Source organism: Bos taurus, chromosome 5, assembly GCF_002263795.3.
Source record: "Bos taurus isolate L1 Dominette 01449 registration number 42190680 breed Hereford chromosome 5, ARS-UCD2.0, whole genome shotgun sequence".
In the NCBI taxonomy this organism is placed as follows: Eukaryota; Metazoa; Chordata; class Mammalia; order Artiodactyla; family Bovidae; genus Bos; species Bos taurus.
Window position 1 is genome coordinate 24,304,638 of NC_037332.1, and position 15,853 is coordinate 24,320,490.

Consider the following 15,853-nt stretch of genomic DNA (forward strand, 5'->3'; position numbering starts at 1 on the left):
GGGAGGGGGGAACTGAATGGGAGGATGTTCTGTTTTGACTCAACCATACTCAAAATATAAGCTGCAATAACCAACTCAAAACCCACAAGAGAGTATTCTTAGGTTCTTCTTTTGTCCTCAGCAGACTATCATTATCCTTGTGATCATGAAAATAATATGCCACCAAAAAATCCAGTGCTAGGACACAATGCCCAGTATCTTCAATCACTTAAGTTCATGGAGGGAGCAGGCACTTCCCCATCCCACAGATGGCTTTCATCTCTAGGTATGTACATGATGCTGACTGCCAGGGAAAGGTGGGGAAAGGGATTCATTAACTTAAATGTAAATTGAATACCCAATTCCAGAATGTCATAGCAAGATCACTATTTTTATTGTATATTTATAACATTTTATTTAATCTCCTTAGGCAGTGAAAAGCAGCAGCAGCGGGAGAGTTTATTCTTTGAGAAGAGAATAATAAACTGCAGAGAGTAAAAGTCTCCTTGGAGGATACCATCTTATTAAAAAGCTTCATGAACTTTCGACAAGACTTGAAAATAAATACACTGTGAGGTTGAGCACATCCAAGTGAAAATAAGGTTTTTGAAATCTAATGAGAATCACTGGAAATAAGAATTCTTAAAAATAAAAATTCACCGTCAGGTGGAGTGACTTAGACCCTACAATATTTCAGAAGAGAGTCAGTTTTGAGCAGTTTCTGTTAACAGCTCCACGTTGCAGGGGGTGAATCATGTTGCTTTCCGTTTATTTCTCCATCTCTCTCACTGGGGAGGAGAGACACTGATCATAGGTCCGGGAAGCATCAAAGCAAAGGCGCCAGGCTGAGCAATGGAGCGGAGTATGGGGGCGTGAGGAGCAGGCTCGAGCCTTCTTGGGTCCTCCCAGAGCTCTTATCTCAAGGGCCAGGGATCGATCTCCTCTCTAAACTACCAGTAGCATCCACACCCACCCCACCCCCTGGCTTGTCCAAAGTGGCCTCAGAAAGGTTCACAGAAATCAAGAGGACCCATCCAGGAGGCAGCTTGATTCAAGGGCATAAGTTACATCCAGCCCTTATCCACATGGAGACTGAGGCCCAAGGACAACCGGGAATGCTGGCCATGAAAACAGAACCAGACTCTTTCTCTGGATCCAGAAACTGTCTCCATCTCCTGGACTGGATGGATAGACCAGGGGAGAGTCTTGCAGTGAAAGGGGACAGAGCCATGAGAGGAGGTAGGACTGTAACTCCCTCTTCCCTGAATGCAAGATACTTGAAGCCAAAGATTTCATGAAACAATGTTTATTGTTGTAAATAACTCAAGTCTGGAATTAGATGGTAGCCACAGTTACATGTGAATGGACTAAAACCACTGAATTGTAAACTTAAAAAAAATAAAAGCAAGCAAATTTTAGTTGTGTAAGTCTCACCCACACTGGACTTGTACCAGATGTTCGACAGTTCCGTTCTCTCAAACCATGGCATTTGTCACATTTTTAAAGGAGATTTTCCTAAGAGCATGTGTGCATGCACAGTCGCTTCAGTTGTGTCTGATACTTTGCAACCCTATGGACTATAGTCCACCAGGCTTCTCTGTCCATGGAATTCTCCAGGAAAGAACACTGGGGTGGGTTGCCATGCCCTCCTCCAGGGGTTCTTCCTGACTCAGGGATCAAACCTGCATCTCCTGCAACTCCTGTACTACAGGCAGATTCTTTTCTGCTGAGCCACCAGGGAAGCCCTATTTGCAAAAATATTGCACTTAAAATTTAAATCCGGGTCATTTGATGTTTTCTGGAAGATAACATATACTAACACTCTTCCTTTTGTCTTCAGATAACAAAACAGGTTGTGGGAGGAGGGGATGAACCAGTTTTCACTAACATCTTCTAGAGCTTCTTTTTTTGTGACAGAGAAACAGATTTAAAAGACAGTATCATCTGGGCTCAAGAGAGTAAATGACATCCCCCAGATTGGCCAAAGATGTTGACTTCTGCATGCTCTCACCTCAGCAGAAATGTGACCGCTCCTTCTACTCCCTTAGAACTTATCCTAAGAGACAGAGGGCAACCTTGGCTCAGACACTGAATCTAATTTATTCTTACAGGTCTTTCAGGGTCTGCCAAAGACCCTCTCAATCTTCACCCAGGCCACCTGCACCCACTTAGATGCCACCCCTTTAAACCACATATTCTACTTTCTTCCCTTTTTCCAGTGTTCCCACTTCAGGGCACTTTAGCTTTAGAAACTATGATCCTGCTGTCCTTTCTTGGAGAGAGAGAAAAAAAAAAAAAAAAAACACTCCAAATGTGAGCAGCCTTTTTTATTTACTGAGTACACTTTGCCAGCCCTCACAGACTGAATAAAATGAATCACAGAAAACGAAACACATCCTGAGAGGGGCTGATCACAGTGAAAATTTGCTGGAACACAAATACAGTGCTTTTCGGACCTCAATTAAAGACACAGTTTGAAGAGGGATTGGGGAGCATCTCCATATGCCTGGAAGGTGGTACGTTCGACAGTCAGTGAAGGTGGAATCAGGACTGTGGCTCCCTGGGTGAAAGAAGGCAAGACCCGTTCATAAATCCTCACGTCTTACCATTTAAAGAGCAATGGGACAGCTAGGTTAGACTTTTGATGGACTAACAGGTGAACCGTAAGATTCCCATGTGACAGTCACACACAGTTGGCCACGGTGGACACTGGGCACACGGGGGACCAACGGCCAGCAGCAGACAGTGGGACAGATTACACGGGATCTACTGTGCTTTCACAGGCCCCACAGGCTCACAGGGTCGCCGTCTGAGCGTCTTCCCCTCCCCAAGTCCTGCCACATCTTCACTGCTTCCAGGACTCGAGGGGAAATGTAACCCTAGCAATGGTGAAGCTCAGTATCGACAGAGACTTAAGAGAGACTGAAAACCTCTCTCCTTCTGGGTCACTGATTACACCGCGTGCTTGACAACCAGAGGCTGACCATGCTGAGCTGCTCAGGTGGGCAGGAAACCAGGACTGATTAAGGCAGTGAGCAAGGTGGGGAGAGCCTGGAAACAGATTCACGGTAACCACGCACAGGGACCCAGCTGGCGAGTGCCACCGAGTGACGAGAACTGTAGTTATTTACAATGCACAGCCCTGGTCCTTGTATTCGTCCGTCGGCACAAATGTTCATTTTAAAGTTTGGTAGTATGCACAGAGTTTTCTTTAAAATAAAAACTTGAAAGGATGTGAGGACAGGAACCGGAGACTTCATCTTGGTATTATTATCCTTTCTATGGCACACAGAATGTGGTCCCAGTTTTTACAAAATATCGCAAAGAGAGTCACAGCGAAAAAGGTGCCGAGGATGTGGAAGCGGCTCTTCATCATGGGCGAGATGAACTTGGCGATGGTGGACACGCACACCAAGATGACGGTCATGAAGGCGAGGACGACATTGATGCACTTGCCCAGCAGGACTTTGGCATTCACCGTGTCCGTCTGCAGGGCTTGCTGCTCCTGCTGGTGGAGCTCCAGCTTAGAGATGCGAGTCTGGCAGGACTCCAGGGCTTCCTGTGGGCGAGAGGGAGAGCGAGGATCAAACGCTGTTGGGGCAACACAGGAGCGGGAGCCAGGACGTGCACAGGGGCAGCTTCACACTGACGCTGATGATAATGGTGGTGATGACAGACAGGTGTCAGACAAGAATCCCAGGGCTCGCCTTATCCTGCTATTCATGGATAGAACGAGCTTGTATCTACAACCGTGAAATACCATGAATAAGGAATTTAAGGGCAGGTATTTTGGTTTTTGGCCGCACTGCACAGTATGTGGGATCTTAGTTCCCCGACCCGGGGAGGCACTGGAGGCACAGGGTCTTAACCACTGGATCACCAGGGAAGTCCCACAGTTAGGTATTTTGACTCTGCCTCTATGTAGACTAAAGTGCATAAAATACTGGCATCTGGTGGAACTCTCAGGGACAAACCAGTGGAGGGGGTGGGGTCCCGTTTGGCAACAGAAGACTATCTTCAGCAGTGAAGGAAGTGGCATCTCCAACTGCTGGTCCTCACGCCACTGCTCAGAGTCTGCGCATCTGTTGCAGAGCAGTGGAGGACAGTGGGAGAGACAGGGCCGTGGACCGTGGGGCTCCCGTGGCTGCTCTCTGAATGCCGCATCCCCAGGGCCCTACCTGAGGCCACACCTTCTCCCTAGGTCTCAGCCCCCCCCAAGCTTTCATTACTTGTACTCCAAGAACATCTCCAGCCCAGGTGTCTCTTCTGAGACGGAGCTGTGTGTCTACATGAGTCCCTGACATTTCCATCACTGCTGCCGTTTAGTCACTAAGTCGTGTCTGACTCTTTTGTGACCCCATAGGCTGTAGCCCACCAGGCTCCTCTGTCCATGGCATTTCCTAGGCAAGAATATTGGAGTGGGGTGCGATTTCCTTTTCCAGGGGATCTTCCCAACGCAGGGACTGATCCCACGTCTCTTGCATCTCCTGCACTGGCAGGCAGGTTCCTCACCACTGAGCCACCAGGGAGGCCCTGACATCTCCGTCAGAGCTTCTCAGAAGCACCTCAGATGCAATGTGGCCAGTTCTGTATACACGTCCTCACCATCCTCACTCCTGCCATCAACCCCGTTTCCCTTCCAGTTCCTTTTCTCAGAAAACAGCTCTTGGTGAGCCAAATTCTCATATGAGAAGCATGAGGGGCATTCCTTGATGCCCTTCTCATGACCCAGCCCCACCCACACAATGTCTGGCATTTATCTTAACTGGTCCGTTCGTCTCCCCTCCCACAGTAACCCCCCACCTAAACCACCAGGGTCTCTGCCTGCAATAACTTTACACTTGTTTCTCTGCACATCCTCTCCATCCCCAACCACATGAATCCACTTCCCACACAGCAGCCCAGGTGACCTCTGAAAGATGTGTATCTGGTATGGCTCTTTCTCGTAGAACCTTTTAAATCTTTAACGTGGCCCAGGCCCAGCCACTCTCTCCTGCCAAGCTTACCAGATAAGCCCACTTCCTCCCCGCTTTCACTGTGTTCTAGCCATCCTGGCTTTATAAAGTGCTGAGAAGGACCATGTTCAGGGCCTTTGCACACGCGCTGTGCTGTGCCTAAAAGGTCTGCCTCCCCACACACCACCCCGCTCCATCTTTCAGGTCCCATGTTGATGGTCACATCCTGAGGGAAGCATTCCTGGACCCACCAGACTGTCAAGCCCTTCTCCGGGCCTCGTGCCTAACCAGGGGACCATGCCTGCACTGTGCCCTGAATACCTCCAGCAGGAGGCGCAGGCTGGCTGCACGCTCCGGAGACTGAATGCCAGTAAGGGGACCCGAGGCTTGAAAAAGGGAAGAAACATACACCTCCCAGGAGAAAAAGACCTAAGAGGCAGTACAATGACCTAGTTTGGTTCACCAGCCTATTTTCTAACTTATTTCCCAATATATGTTTGCTCAATTAAAATCCAGTCATGTTTTCAGATTTTAAACAAGCATAATGGTGCCAACATTGATTTACTTTCCTTTTTGTGACCATACTCTATGGGCCAAGGGTTCCCTGTTACTATAGTAACTCTCATTATACAGGCTACCGACAAAGCAGGTAAAACTTCTTCAGATCCTCACGATCCAAACAATGCTGACTTCCATAGCAACAGGCAAAGGGCCCCCCAGACCATGTATTCTTTTAAAATGCTTAGGTCCACAGATAGCATCCTCTGTTTTAGGCATGGCATGGAACTAGTGATGGAACGGGACAAAAGATCACCATTTTAGGGAAATGCATTCACCTGTGACTGGGGAGATGATTTACATATACAGAATAGATTGATTCTAGACACTGCCTTAGAACTTCGGTCAAATTTTTAGCCAAAAGAGAAAGTCAAGAAAATTAAGCAGTCAACTGTGAGGAATTTTGGTCACAGCACCCGCTAAGAAATTAAATAGTGGGCCAAAGTAAGTACTGCATTTATTGGGGATAAGGACAAAGGACAGGATTATCTTTAAACTTTTCATTTCAAATTCAGGGTTAAAAAAACTCATTTGCTCTTTAAAACAACAACAAAAGCTTTGTATCCTAACAGGCAACAGTTACCCTCATCTATGCTACTCCATCACCTTGTATAACCCTGCCTATAAGCACGAAAGAAACAAGAAAGAGGAAGCTGAGCAGGCCCAGTCACCAAAGCCCCAAGAAATAGAGCTACTCATACATACTAAATATGAAACTGACCAGCATCTGTTTTTTGGCTGCTAATGTGTCAGGTAAAGGTTTCAGTATTTTATCTATCTTATCCCATTTAATCCTTCTGACAGATGTTTGAGGTAGAGCTTGTTAACATTTCCATTTTACAGATGAGGAAGCTGAGGCATAGCACTGACTTGTGCGGGGTCACACAGTAAGAGACAGGGGCAAGATTCTAACAGCAAAGGCCCTCCAGTCACTCACACGGACACCCCTTTGCACTTCTGAGCTACAGGTAAAACTAGAAAACGGTAAAATGAAATCTGAATTTTTAAGCTCTCTCTGAAGTTCACCTCCCCCCTTATCTTACCCCTTTCATCTCTAAAGTATATTTCTTTTAAAAAAGAGTAACAATATAAACCCAAACAATCCCGTAAATAAGCAAACCATATATAATATTTAGATATAAGCCAGTGGAATCCCAGATGTATGCTAAACAGCATGCTCTAATAAAACAGACTGTGCTGTTTGCCTGGCAACAGGTCACATTTAGACGGGTTCACATCTTTTACACCAGTCATCAGTAAAGCTCAGTCTCCTAGCCCAGAGCGGAAATTCGCTTGGTGTCTTCTGCACCAAGGTCCTCAGGGGCAAATAAGTCTGATGCTTTCTTTGGCTCCCAGCATTGTCCAAGCAGACAACTGGCAGCAGCACTGGCTCAGCCCTTGACAGGAAGGAACAAAACATGGACAGCTGAAACTGGCTCACACACTGTGGGAGAAATCTGCGTTTCAGCCCCTTGTAAAGTGGGGTTGGAGAAAATAACCACGCCTACAAAGAACATTTGTAAAACTGAAGCTGTGCGTGACCTGGATAGTACTCTTTGTTTTCTTTTCTTAAAGAAGGGAATCTATGGGAATGTAAATCACTGCCGCCACCATGGAAAACAGTACAGAGGTTCCTCAAAAAATTACAGATAGAACTACCATACGATCCACAAGTCCCACTTCTGTGTACACACCAAGGACATGACATTACCATCTAGAAGAGAAATTCACACCCTCACATTTATTATAGTGTTACTGACAATAGCCAATCCGTGGAAACAACTCAAGTGTCCACTGATGGATCACTAAAGAAAATGTGGTACACGTACACACACAGGCGTTCTATGCAGCCATGAGAAAGAAGAGAGCAATGCCCTTTGCAACACGGATGGGCCTAAAGGGTATTAACGCTAAGTGAAATGAGTCAGACAGACAACCAACACTGTAGAATCTAACAGGGGAAGGGAGGCGAAATGGGTGAAGAGGGTCAAAAGCACAAACTTTCACTTATAAGATGAATAAACCCTGGGGAATGCAATGTACAGCTTGGTCACTCTAGTTGACAACGTTGTATTGTATATTTGAAAGTTGCTCAGAGTAGACCTTACAAGTTCTCATCATAAGAGAACAAATTTGTAACTATGTGAGGTGATGAATGTTAATTTACTGTAGTGATATTTTTGCAATATGTACACATATGAAATCATTATATTGTATACTTTCATACAGTTGTATGAAAATTATATATGAATAAAAACTGGGGCGAAAGAGACCTTCTGGAACCCCAAAAAGGAGCTCAAGAAGCCTACGGCTGCTTCAATACAGCATTGTTGTTCACTTGCTCAGCTGTGTCTGACTCTTTTGCGATCCTATGGACTGTAGCCCATCAGGATCCTCTGTCCATGGGATTTCCCAGGCAAGAATACTGGAGTGGGTTGCCATTTCTTCCTTTAGGGCATCTTCCTGAGCCAGGGATCGAACCCAGGTCTCCTGCGTTGCAGGTGGATTCTTTACCATCTGAGCCACCAGGGAAGCACCATGACAGCATTAGTATCACATTATCACTAGAACACGCCTTTGTTTATACTGATCCATTTTCCTCCATCCACTGGGATCCCATCCACCCCTTCGAAACCCACCTTCTCCAGGACTTTGATTCAGATTCATTACTCAAGGACTACTTGTAAGACCTTGAACAAGTTCTCTGTGCCTTGGTCTCTACATCTGAGAAATGGGAAGAGTAATAGGAGCTATCCCAAACAGAAACAAATGGGCATACAGACACCTCAAGTGCTTTGACAGTGCCTGGCACAGAGTATGTGCTCAAGTGCTTGAAATTCCCACAAATATGAAAGCTATTATTTTACAGATAAGCAAAGAAACTTAAAGCTTGCTCAGGACCAGGTAGCTGGTAAACAGCTGGGACTGAAATCCAGGGTCTAATCACTTTGTGGCCCCCTGCCCCACAAGTCCATAGCTTGCTAGGCACCACACGCCTGAATTTCTGAGGCTTTTAGAGCCTATAATCATGTAACTTGGCCCTCGTTCATGTTGTCTTGAGGCCCCTGGCAGCTGTGTTCCTCTTGATTTCTCATCTAAGCAAGCATGTTGAAGGCAAGATTCGTCTCATATTTTAAAATTTGTAAAAATGTGGTGATGGTGGGGAGAGCAGAGTATAGGCGCTAGGCTTGGTGTAGGTAAAAAATAATTGTTAACTACTTTAGGCAGAAAGCAAACAGACTATAGCTTAAAGTCTATAACAGGAGCTACTGGGGTCAACAGGGTAAAGATTAAATGTCTGCTCCTGATGCCAGAAATTCTTCCAGGCTTGCGTGTAATGTATCGGTTTGTTAAATGAATGAACGGCGGGGAAGAGCTCACGTGAGCTCTGGTGGGAGGGGGGAGGCACCTGGATGTCCCGTGAGCGCTCATAGGCCTGGTAGGCCACCTTCTCCTCGATGCTGGCTAGCTCCTGCTTCAGGTTGGCCGTCTCGTGCTGATGCAGGTCCGTGAGGTCGTGGAGCTGGTCCTCCAGTCGCTCGCACCTTTGTAAAGAGATGAATCGATTCTGAGCGCGACGTTTCAAAAGCGTACGACAGCACTTAGAAAATGACATCCTTTGTGCCTGCCGTCGCCACCGCCCTGTGGCTTGTGCTCATCCACGCAGACTGAGCTTCCAAGAGTACGTCTAGCTGTAGGGGACATGCTTTTGGATAACGCTGAACTCTAGCTCCAGAAAGGACTGGTCTCTGCAGTCTTAACTCTGTCCTCTCTACTGAGGGTTCATGCAAACCAAAGTGGGCTATTCTGCCCATGCCACACCAGCACCTTGCTGGCTGTGGGGACAACAGGGCAGACTCCAGTGGCTCCTCGTTTGGGCTGGTCAGGAGGCGGGGCTGGCAAGAAGCCTGCTCAAGGCGAGGACCCACTGGCATGCTGGTGCTTCTCCCTCTTCTGAGCCCTCAGTGCCCGGTGGCTCACCGCCATAGCTCTCGTGCACCAGAGAGGCTATAAAGACAGGACTGGTTTCTATGCGGAGCCAAGTCCACTGATTTCCCAGTGTACACGGTGATGGTGAATACAGGTCTCAGTTCTTAAGTGCCAATAAAAAAAAAATTCAGCTTGTTACAAATTCAAGATGGGTTAACAGGTGGCAGTTCGAAAAGTTCAAATCTAAAGAAGGACCAAGATTCTTATTCCCAATGCCCAGTCCCCTCAGAGAAGGGGAATTTTGTCTTATATCTGAAAACTTATATAATGTTTATTTTGAAACAGGAAGCACTATTTGGGGAAGATGCATTAAACCTGGATGACTTTTGAGTAATGCCAGTTTTAGACACTCCATATAGGTCACTTGAAAAAATCATTTTAAAAAACACTTTAACACAGATTTAATGATCATTCTCAGGTAGGACCTTGTAGCTGCTCAATGTTGGGTGTTTGTAAGCAAGGCTTTTAAAGACCTCTTAACAGATGAATGAATAAAGAAGGTGTGGCACACACGGACAATAGAATACTACTCAGCCATGAAAAAAGAATGAAATGCTGCCATTCGCAGCAACACGGATGGACCTGGAGGTTATCAGACTCAGAGAGATAAGTCAGACAGAGACAGACAGCACGTGATGTTGCTTATCTGTGGAATCTTTTAAAAAAAGATACAAATTAACTTATTTAAAAAACAGAAGCAGACTCACAGACTTAGAAAGCAAACTGATGATTGCCAAAGGGAAAGCGTAGGGGAGGGATAAGTTAGAAGTTTGATACTAACATGGACACACTGCTCTATATAAAATAGGTAATAAGGACCTACTGTACGGCACAGGGAACTCTACCCAATACTCTGTAAAAGCCTAAATGGGGAAAGAAGCTGAAGAAGAACAGATATATGTGTATGTATAACAATCACTTTGCAGTACACCTGAAACTAACACATCGTCATAAATCAGCTACACTCCACTATAAAATAAAGATTAAAAACAAATATCTCCTAAGGTAAGCCATATAGTGAGAGACTAAACCAGGAGGATCACAAACATAACCATATAACAAAATGAGAACCAAAACTGTTTGAATTGATATTTGTGACTTGAAATAAAATTTGGACCCAAACAGAGCTGTATCCCAAACTACCTGAATGGAATTAAAGTCAATATTATTTAGAAAAACTGCGACTCAAAAATTGTTCTTATGTGACAAAGAATCCAGAGTCAAACATGCACACAGAAAGTTTTTAAAAAATTGTTTCATAAAATATAAGAGCTGGAAAAGCCACATCTCTAAACTAACACTCACATAAAATCATATATCAGATATAAAACAACATGTAAACTAAATTTAAAATTTAAATCTTACAATATGTAACAGGCATTCACTGTTTCATCTATGTTCTTAGAAGTTAACATTCACTTGACAAAAAAACCTGATGCGGGGATATTTTTACTGGGAAAATGGTGGAAAATCACCTCATATTTGGACATGTACACTTTTTATGCTAGAGGCACCAAAAAGCCAGCCATATACAACACTTGAATTTAAAAATTAGCTTATATAAATCCACAAGATTTGAATTTTTAAGATTCCTTTTGAAAGGTTTTCATTTAGGGTGAAAGGTTTATTAATAAGCAAAATGTAATCTCACAAAAAAATACATTATATAAAGACATTTAAAGACATTATAAAAATACATTATATAAAGAGATTTAGGTACCAAATAGAAGTTACCTTGCTGGACTGTGAATTTGTTTTTTTACTTGACAGTTATTATGGGGGGAAACCCAAATACAGATCTTGAAATTAGTATACTGAGATCTTGTGACAACTGTCTACTGAATCAGGAGCTCAATATGCATGTGAGTCATTGACTATATGGTGATATTTTAACAGACCCACATGCATGATGTCTTTCTCTAAGCTGTCAGGCTTCAAGTAGCAAATTACAATATTTAGAATTGCAAAGTACGGAAGGGACTCTCGGTTCCTAAATGCCTTTTGACCCACATTCACATTAAAAAAAAAAAAAAAAAATTCGCATATCAATCTTAGAAACTCAAGCTCCTAAGAGCAGAGCCTGAAATACCTGTATCTCTCCTCTTGCAGTGTCTGAGAGATGAAGCCGTACTCCCTCTTGAACTGCACCTTGAGGGCCTCGATGTCCTCAGCCAGCTGCGCCTGGGTGTCCTTGATCTCCCGGAGCTCCTCCAGGATGGCGGTGAGTTTGCCCTGGCTGTCCAGTGCGCCCGAGCCCCCAGCCGCAAACGACTGGTTCCCATTGCTGTCGGCGGAGCCGGACGTGCCGCTCGAGCACTCGTCGTCGCTGCCGTATTTGGGCTTGTTCACGATGGTGGCGCTGCCCCCGTAGACCCTGGCGCTGGCCTCGGGCCGGAACTCCTCCAAGGAGTTCTTCAGGTGGGCAATGTTGTCAGCGCTGCCGAACTTATTCCGGATCAAGTTGGCGAACTCCCTGGACTTGTTGAAGACAAACACGGGCGGGGTGAGGGACACCCCCGGCATGCCCGACTTGCTGCTCTCCAGGCTGTGGGGGGCAGTGCGGGACTTGGCCTGGGCATCCTTCAGAGAGGGTGGGATGTCCTTCAGCTGGTCCTTGGCAGTGTCCTTGGCGCTCCGGAGGGCCCCGTTCTGCTCGAGCTCCCGGAGCTTCCGGTGGTACTGATCTAACTTCTTCTGCAGCTGGGCGATGGAGTGAGCCGACTTCTGGTTCTTCTTCTCGAACACCTGCTTGATGCGGCCAGCCTGCTGCTTGTCCGCGCTGTTGACCAGCTTCAGATACTCTGCCACGTTCCCATCACGGGACGTTTGCTCGATTTTTATCTGCTCTGTGACCTTGAGGATTTTCTGTCTCAGGCTGTCCGCATTGAGTTTGACCTTGTGGAAGTCCAGGATGCCATCTGGTACATCGAAGTTGAGGTTGGTGTCCGACCCGCCTCTGCGGATGTTCAGGGGCAGGCTTAGGGTATTCATGTCATGGCGTTCTACCTGGAGGAGACAATGGGTAGGGGGACGGGAAGCACTATTAGACTGGAAGTCCAAGAGAGGGTCACTGTGACCGACCCTGTACACACACAACAGACATACTTTATGCCCCAGATTTTCAAACTGCAAGTATTCACCAGATAAAAACTCCCTACTATCCTCTCAAGTTGAATGAAGGACAACCCAACTCCTTCCTGCACTCATGTACAGGGATGATGAGATTCCGCTCTACCAGGTTATCCAATGTTCTGTCTGATTAGATGGTAAGCATTTGTTGCCAGTATAGAAAATCCATCACACGATGATGTTATCAGTCCTCATGGTTTTCCAAAGTGCCCAGGTAAGTGGAATGCCTGCCATGCCCCGTTCACAAAGAACTTCACCATTGTGGGAAATGCGCTCAATTCAGAACTCAATCATTTAACAGAAGGGCAGAAAAATAAAAATAAAAAAGAAAGCAAAGTTCCAGTAGGTACATTCGTCCACACAAGAATCGTTTTCTTAATGGAACCATTAACAGATGTGATAGAATAATATGGTACAGGATTAATTGAGTAATACAACAGCAATATTTAGATGTGGAAACAAATAACCCAAACGACAACCAAAGTGATTATAAACAACAACAGTGACAATACTAAGACCATGAGAAACAGCTTTCTCACTCCAGGGCCACCAGGAGAAAAGAACTGCATCATTGAGCACCCTGGCCAAGGGAGGTGACTAGATTCTGCTCTAAAAGGGACAGGCAAATGGGATCCGCATGGCAGGCACTGATGATCACAGGGTTGGTCTTGTCTGGGCCTCACCATCACACTAGGCAAAGAACATGTTATATCCATATAACATGTAGAAACAGAGACTTAAAGAGCCAGGATTTGAATCCAACTCATCCTACCTCTGGTCCTCTTTACATTCTTGTCCCCAGAGGACTAAACACAGGTCTTTATAGCATCTGAACACAACCTCTGAACAAAAATTCTTAGGTTCTAAACTGAAGTATTGGAGAAGGCAATGGCACCCTACTCCAGTACTCTTGCCTGGAAAATCCCATGGACGGAGGAGCCTGGTAGGCTGCAGTCCAAGGGGTCACGAAGAGTCGGACACTTAGTGAGCGACTTCCCTTTCACTTTTCACTTTCATGCATTGGAGAAGAAACCGGCAACCCACTCCAGTGTTCTTGCCTGGAGAATCCCAGGGACGGGGGAGCCTGGTGGGCTGCCGTCTATGGGGTCACACAGAGTCGGACACGACTGAAGCGACTTAGCAGCAGCAGCAGCAGCAAACTGAAGTATCTTATTTGTAAAGCTGACAATCTTTTGATTAGAAGAATGACTTGGGAGTCTTGGGAGATGGAATGGGAGACAAGACAATGCTCACTTCAAGTTAGCTTTTTTTAACGGGAGAAGAAGCTGATACAGCCAAAAACTGCTATGACAATAACAGACCTCATACTGACAAGTGACCCAGGCTCAAATGTGGACCATTTCCAACACTTAGCATCAACGCTTTGCCATATGCAAAACCCTACCCAGTGCTTTTTCCATGGAGGGAGTCCAGTAGCCCAGGGGGACACAATCCCAGGTCAGTGGGTCAGTGGGCCTCCTTCACAGCTTAAAAAAAGTTTCTTAACTTACTTCTTGGCCCCCCTCTCTCCACACATGACTTGGCTGTAAGAGATCCTGGTTGCTTTCTTTGGCAGATGAGCATCACATAGGAAAGGCTGGAAGGAATTAAATGCCAGATCACTATTAAGACTGTAAAAAAGGATAAAGGAATTGTGACTTCACCTGGTCAAGGGGGAAGGATGGGTGTAGGAACTAAAGAAGGTACATAATGATCACCTTCAAGTCCTGAAGAGATGACCACAGGAAGTTCAAGGAAGCCAAGCACCTACGGCTCACCCCATGGATCCAAACAGGAATAGGCTCAAAATACAGAAACAAAGGAGGCACTAAGCTGAGGAAATGTTTACTTTGGGCTGACAGAGTTAATAACAGTATAACTGTGAGGTCAGGAATTCAGTTTCACTTAAGATAGCCCATCTGATCATGCTGCTCTACTTCAGAGAAAATCTCTCTGGCTCTCTCATGCCTCTCAATTTATTTAATACAACCTGGCCCCTGTTAAGGGCCCAGCTTAGCTGTCAGGCCTCCAACATGCACCTGATGAATGTCAGGCCTCCAACATGCACCTGATGAATGCCAATCATCTTACGTGAACCATGTAAGTTCCCAGAATGTGTATGCATTTTCTATGGACTTCCTCATATGCACCGTATTTTCAATGGCAGCTACATACCCACTTCTGTTTATCAAAATTCAGTATATTCTTTATAATCCATTTCAAATGCCACTTTTTTCCTCTGAAGCTTTTCCCAGTCCTGTCAGAAAGCTGCCTGTCCTTCCTGCGATCCTCCATAGTGCTCTTGCTTCACTTTACTCCACCTCTGAGCACTCACCCACTCCTCCAGGGGAAAGGTGGTGTCGCAACTGCCCCCAGCTCTAGAGTGAGCTCTGGCCCTACTTCACAAGAGGTTGTCAGTTACATATTTGCTGAACTAAAGTGACCTCATTCTTTATTCCCGAAGAATCTGCACTGAAGTCATTTAAGACAGGGGTCCCCAACCTCCAGGATCTAATGCCTGATGATTTGAGGTAGAGCTGATATAATAATAATAATAATACAATTCAAGTGCACAATAAATGTAATTAATGTAATGGGTTTGAATCATCCTGAAACCATCCCAGGCCTGGAAAATGTCCTCCTCCATAAAACCGGTCCCTGGTGCCAAAAAGGATGGGGTCCCCTGATTTAAGATATATTTGAAGGGACTTCCCTGGTGGTGCAGTGGCTAAGAACCCACTTTGCAATGCAAGGGACTGACCAGGTTCAATCCCTGGTCAGGGAACTAAGAGCCCACATACCATGGGGTAACCAAGCCCCTGTGCCACGACCACTGAGCTTGTGTACCCCAACAGACACCCAGTGCAGCCAATAAATAAGTAAACAAAACTATAAGATACATTTGAAGAGAATTTAAAAAATGGCCTTAGAAGTTCTGTCCAGACGGACCAACAATTTCAGGTAAAGATGTTTTCTTAATACCGAGGTAGTAATTTCTACATCATTTCAACCTGATTTCAACTGATCAGATTCTTCTAAGTATCAACGTGCAACATGAAGCACAAATAAAAACAAGGACTTCTAAACTTTAAGCTTAATTTACACACAGAAAAGAGAGTATTTGAAAAGAATAAAACTCGAATTTTCACAAACTCTAAACCTAGTGTAACCAGGACTCAGTTAAAAAAAAAAAACAAAGAACACACAAGCTCCCCTGCACCCCCGTCAGTCACAACAACATC

The 15,853-nt window shown here is 45.3% G+C and overlaps 1 protein-coding gene across 8 annotated transcripts in view; it reads right to left on the bottom strand.

The window, feature by feature from the left end:
* Window positions 1-2,291: 2,291 nt before the first annotated feature.
* Window positions 2,292-15,853, bottom strand: part of TMCC3 (transmembrane and coiled-coil domain family 3) — a 288,555-nt gene continuing 274,993 nt past the window's right edge. For 7 of the 8 annotated variants that reach the window (XM_005206105.5, XM_024991555.2, XM_015470921.3 and 4 more), the window contains 3 exon segments: window positions 11,572-12,488; window positions 8,902-9,037; window positions 2,292-3,538 (listed from right to left, as the gene is read on the bottom strand). In XM_005206105.5, coding sequence (XP_005206162.1) covers window positions 3,236-3,538; window positions 8,902-9,037; window positions 11,572-12,488 — 1,356 coding nt within the window. In that variant the 3' untranslated portion in view covers window positions 2,292-3,235. 8 annotated transcript variants of the gene reach the window in all.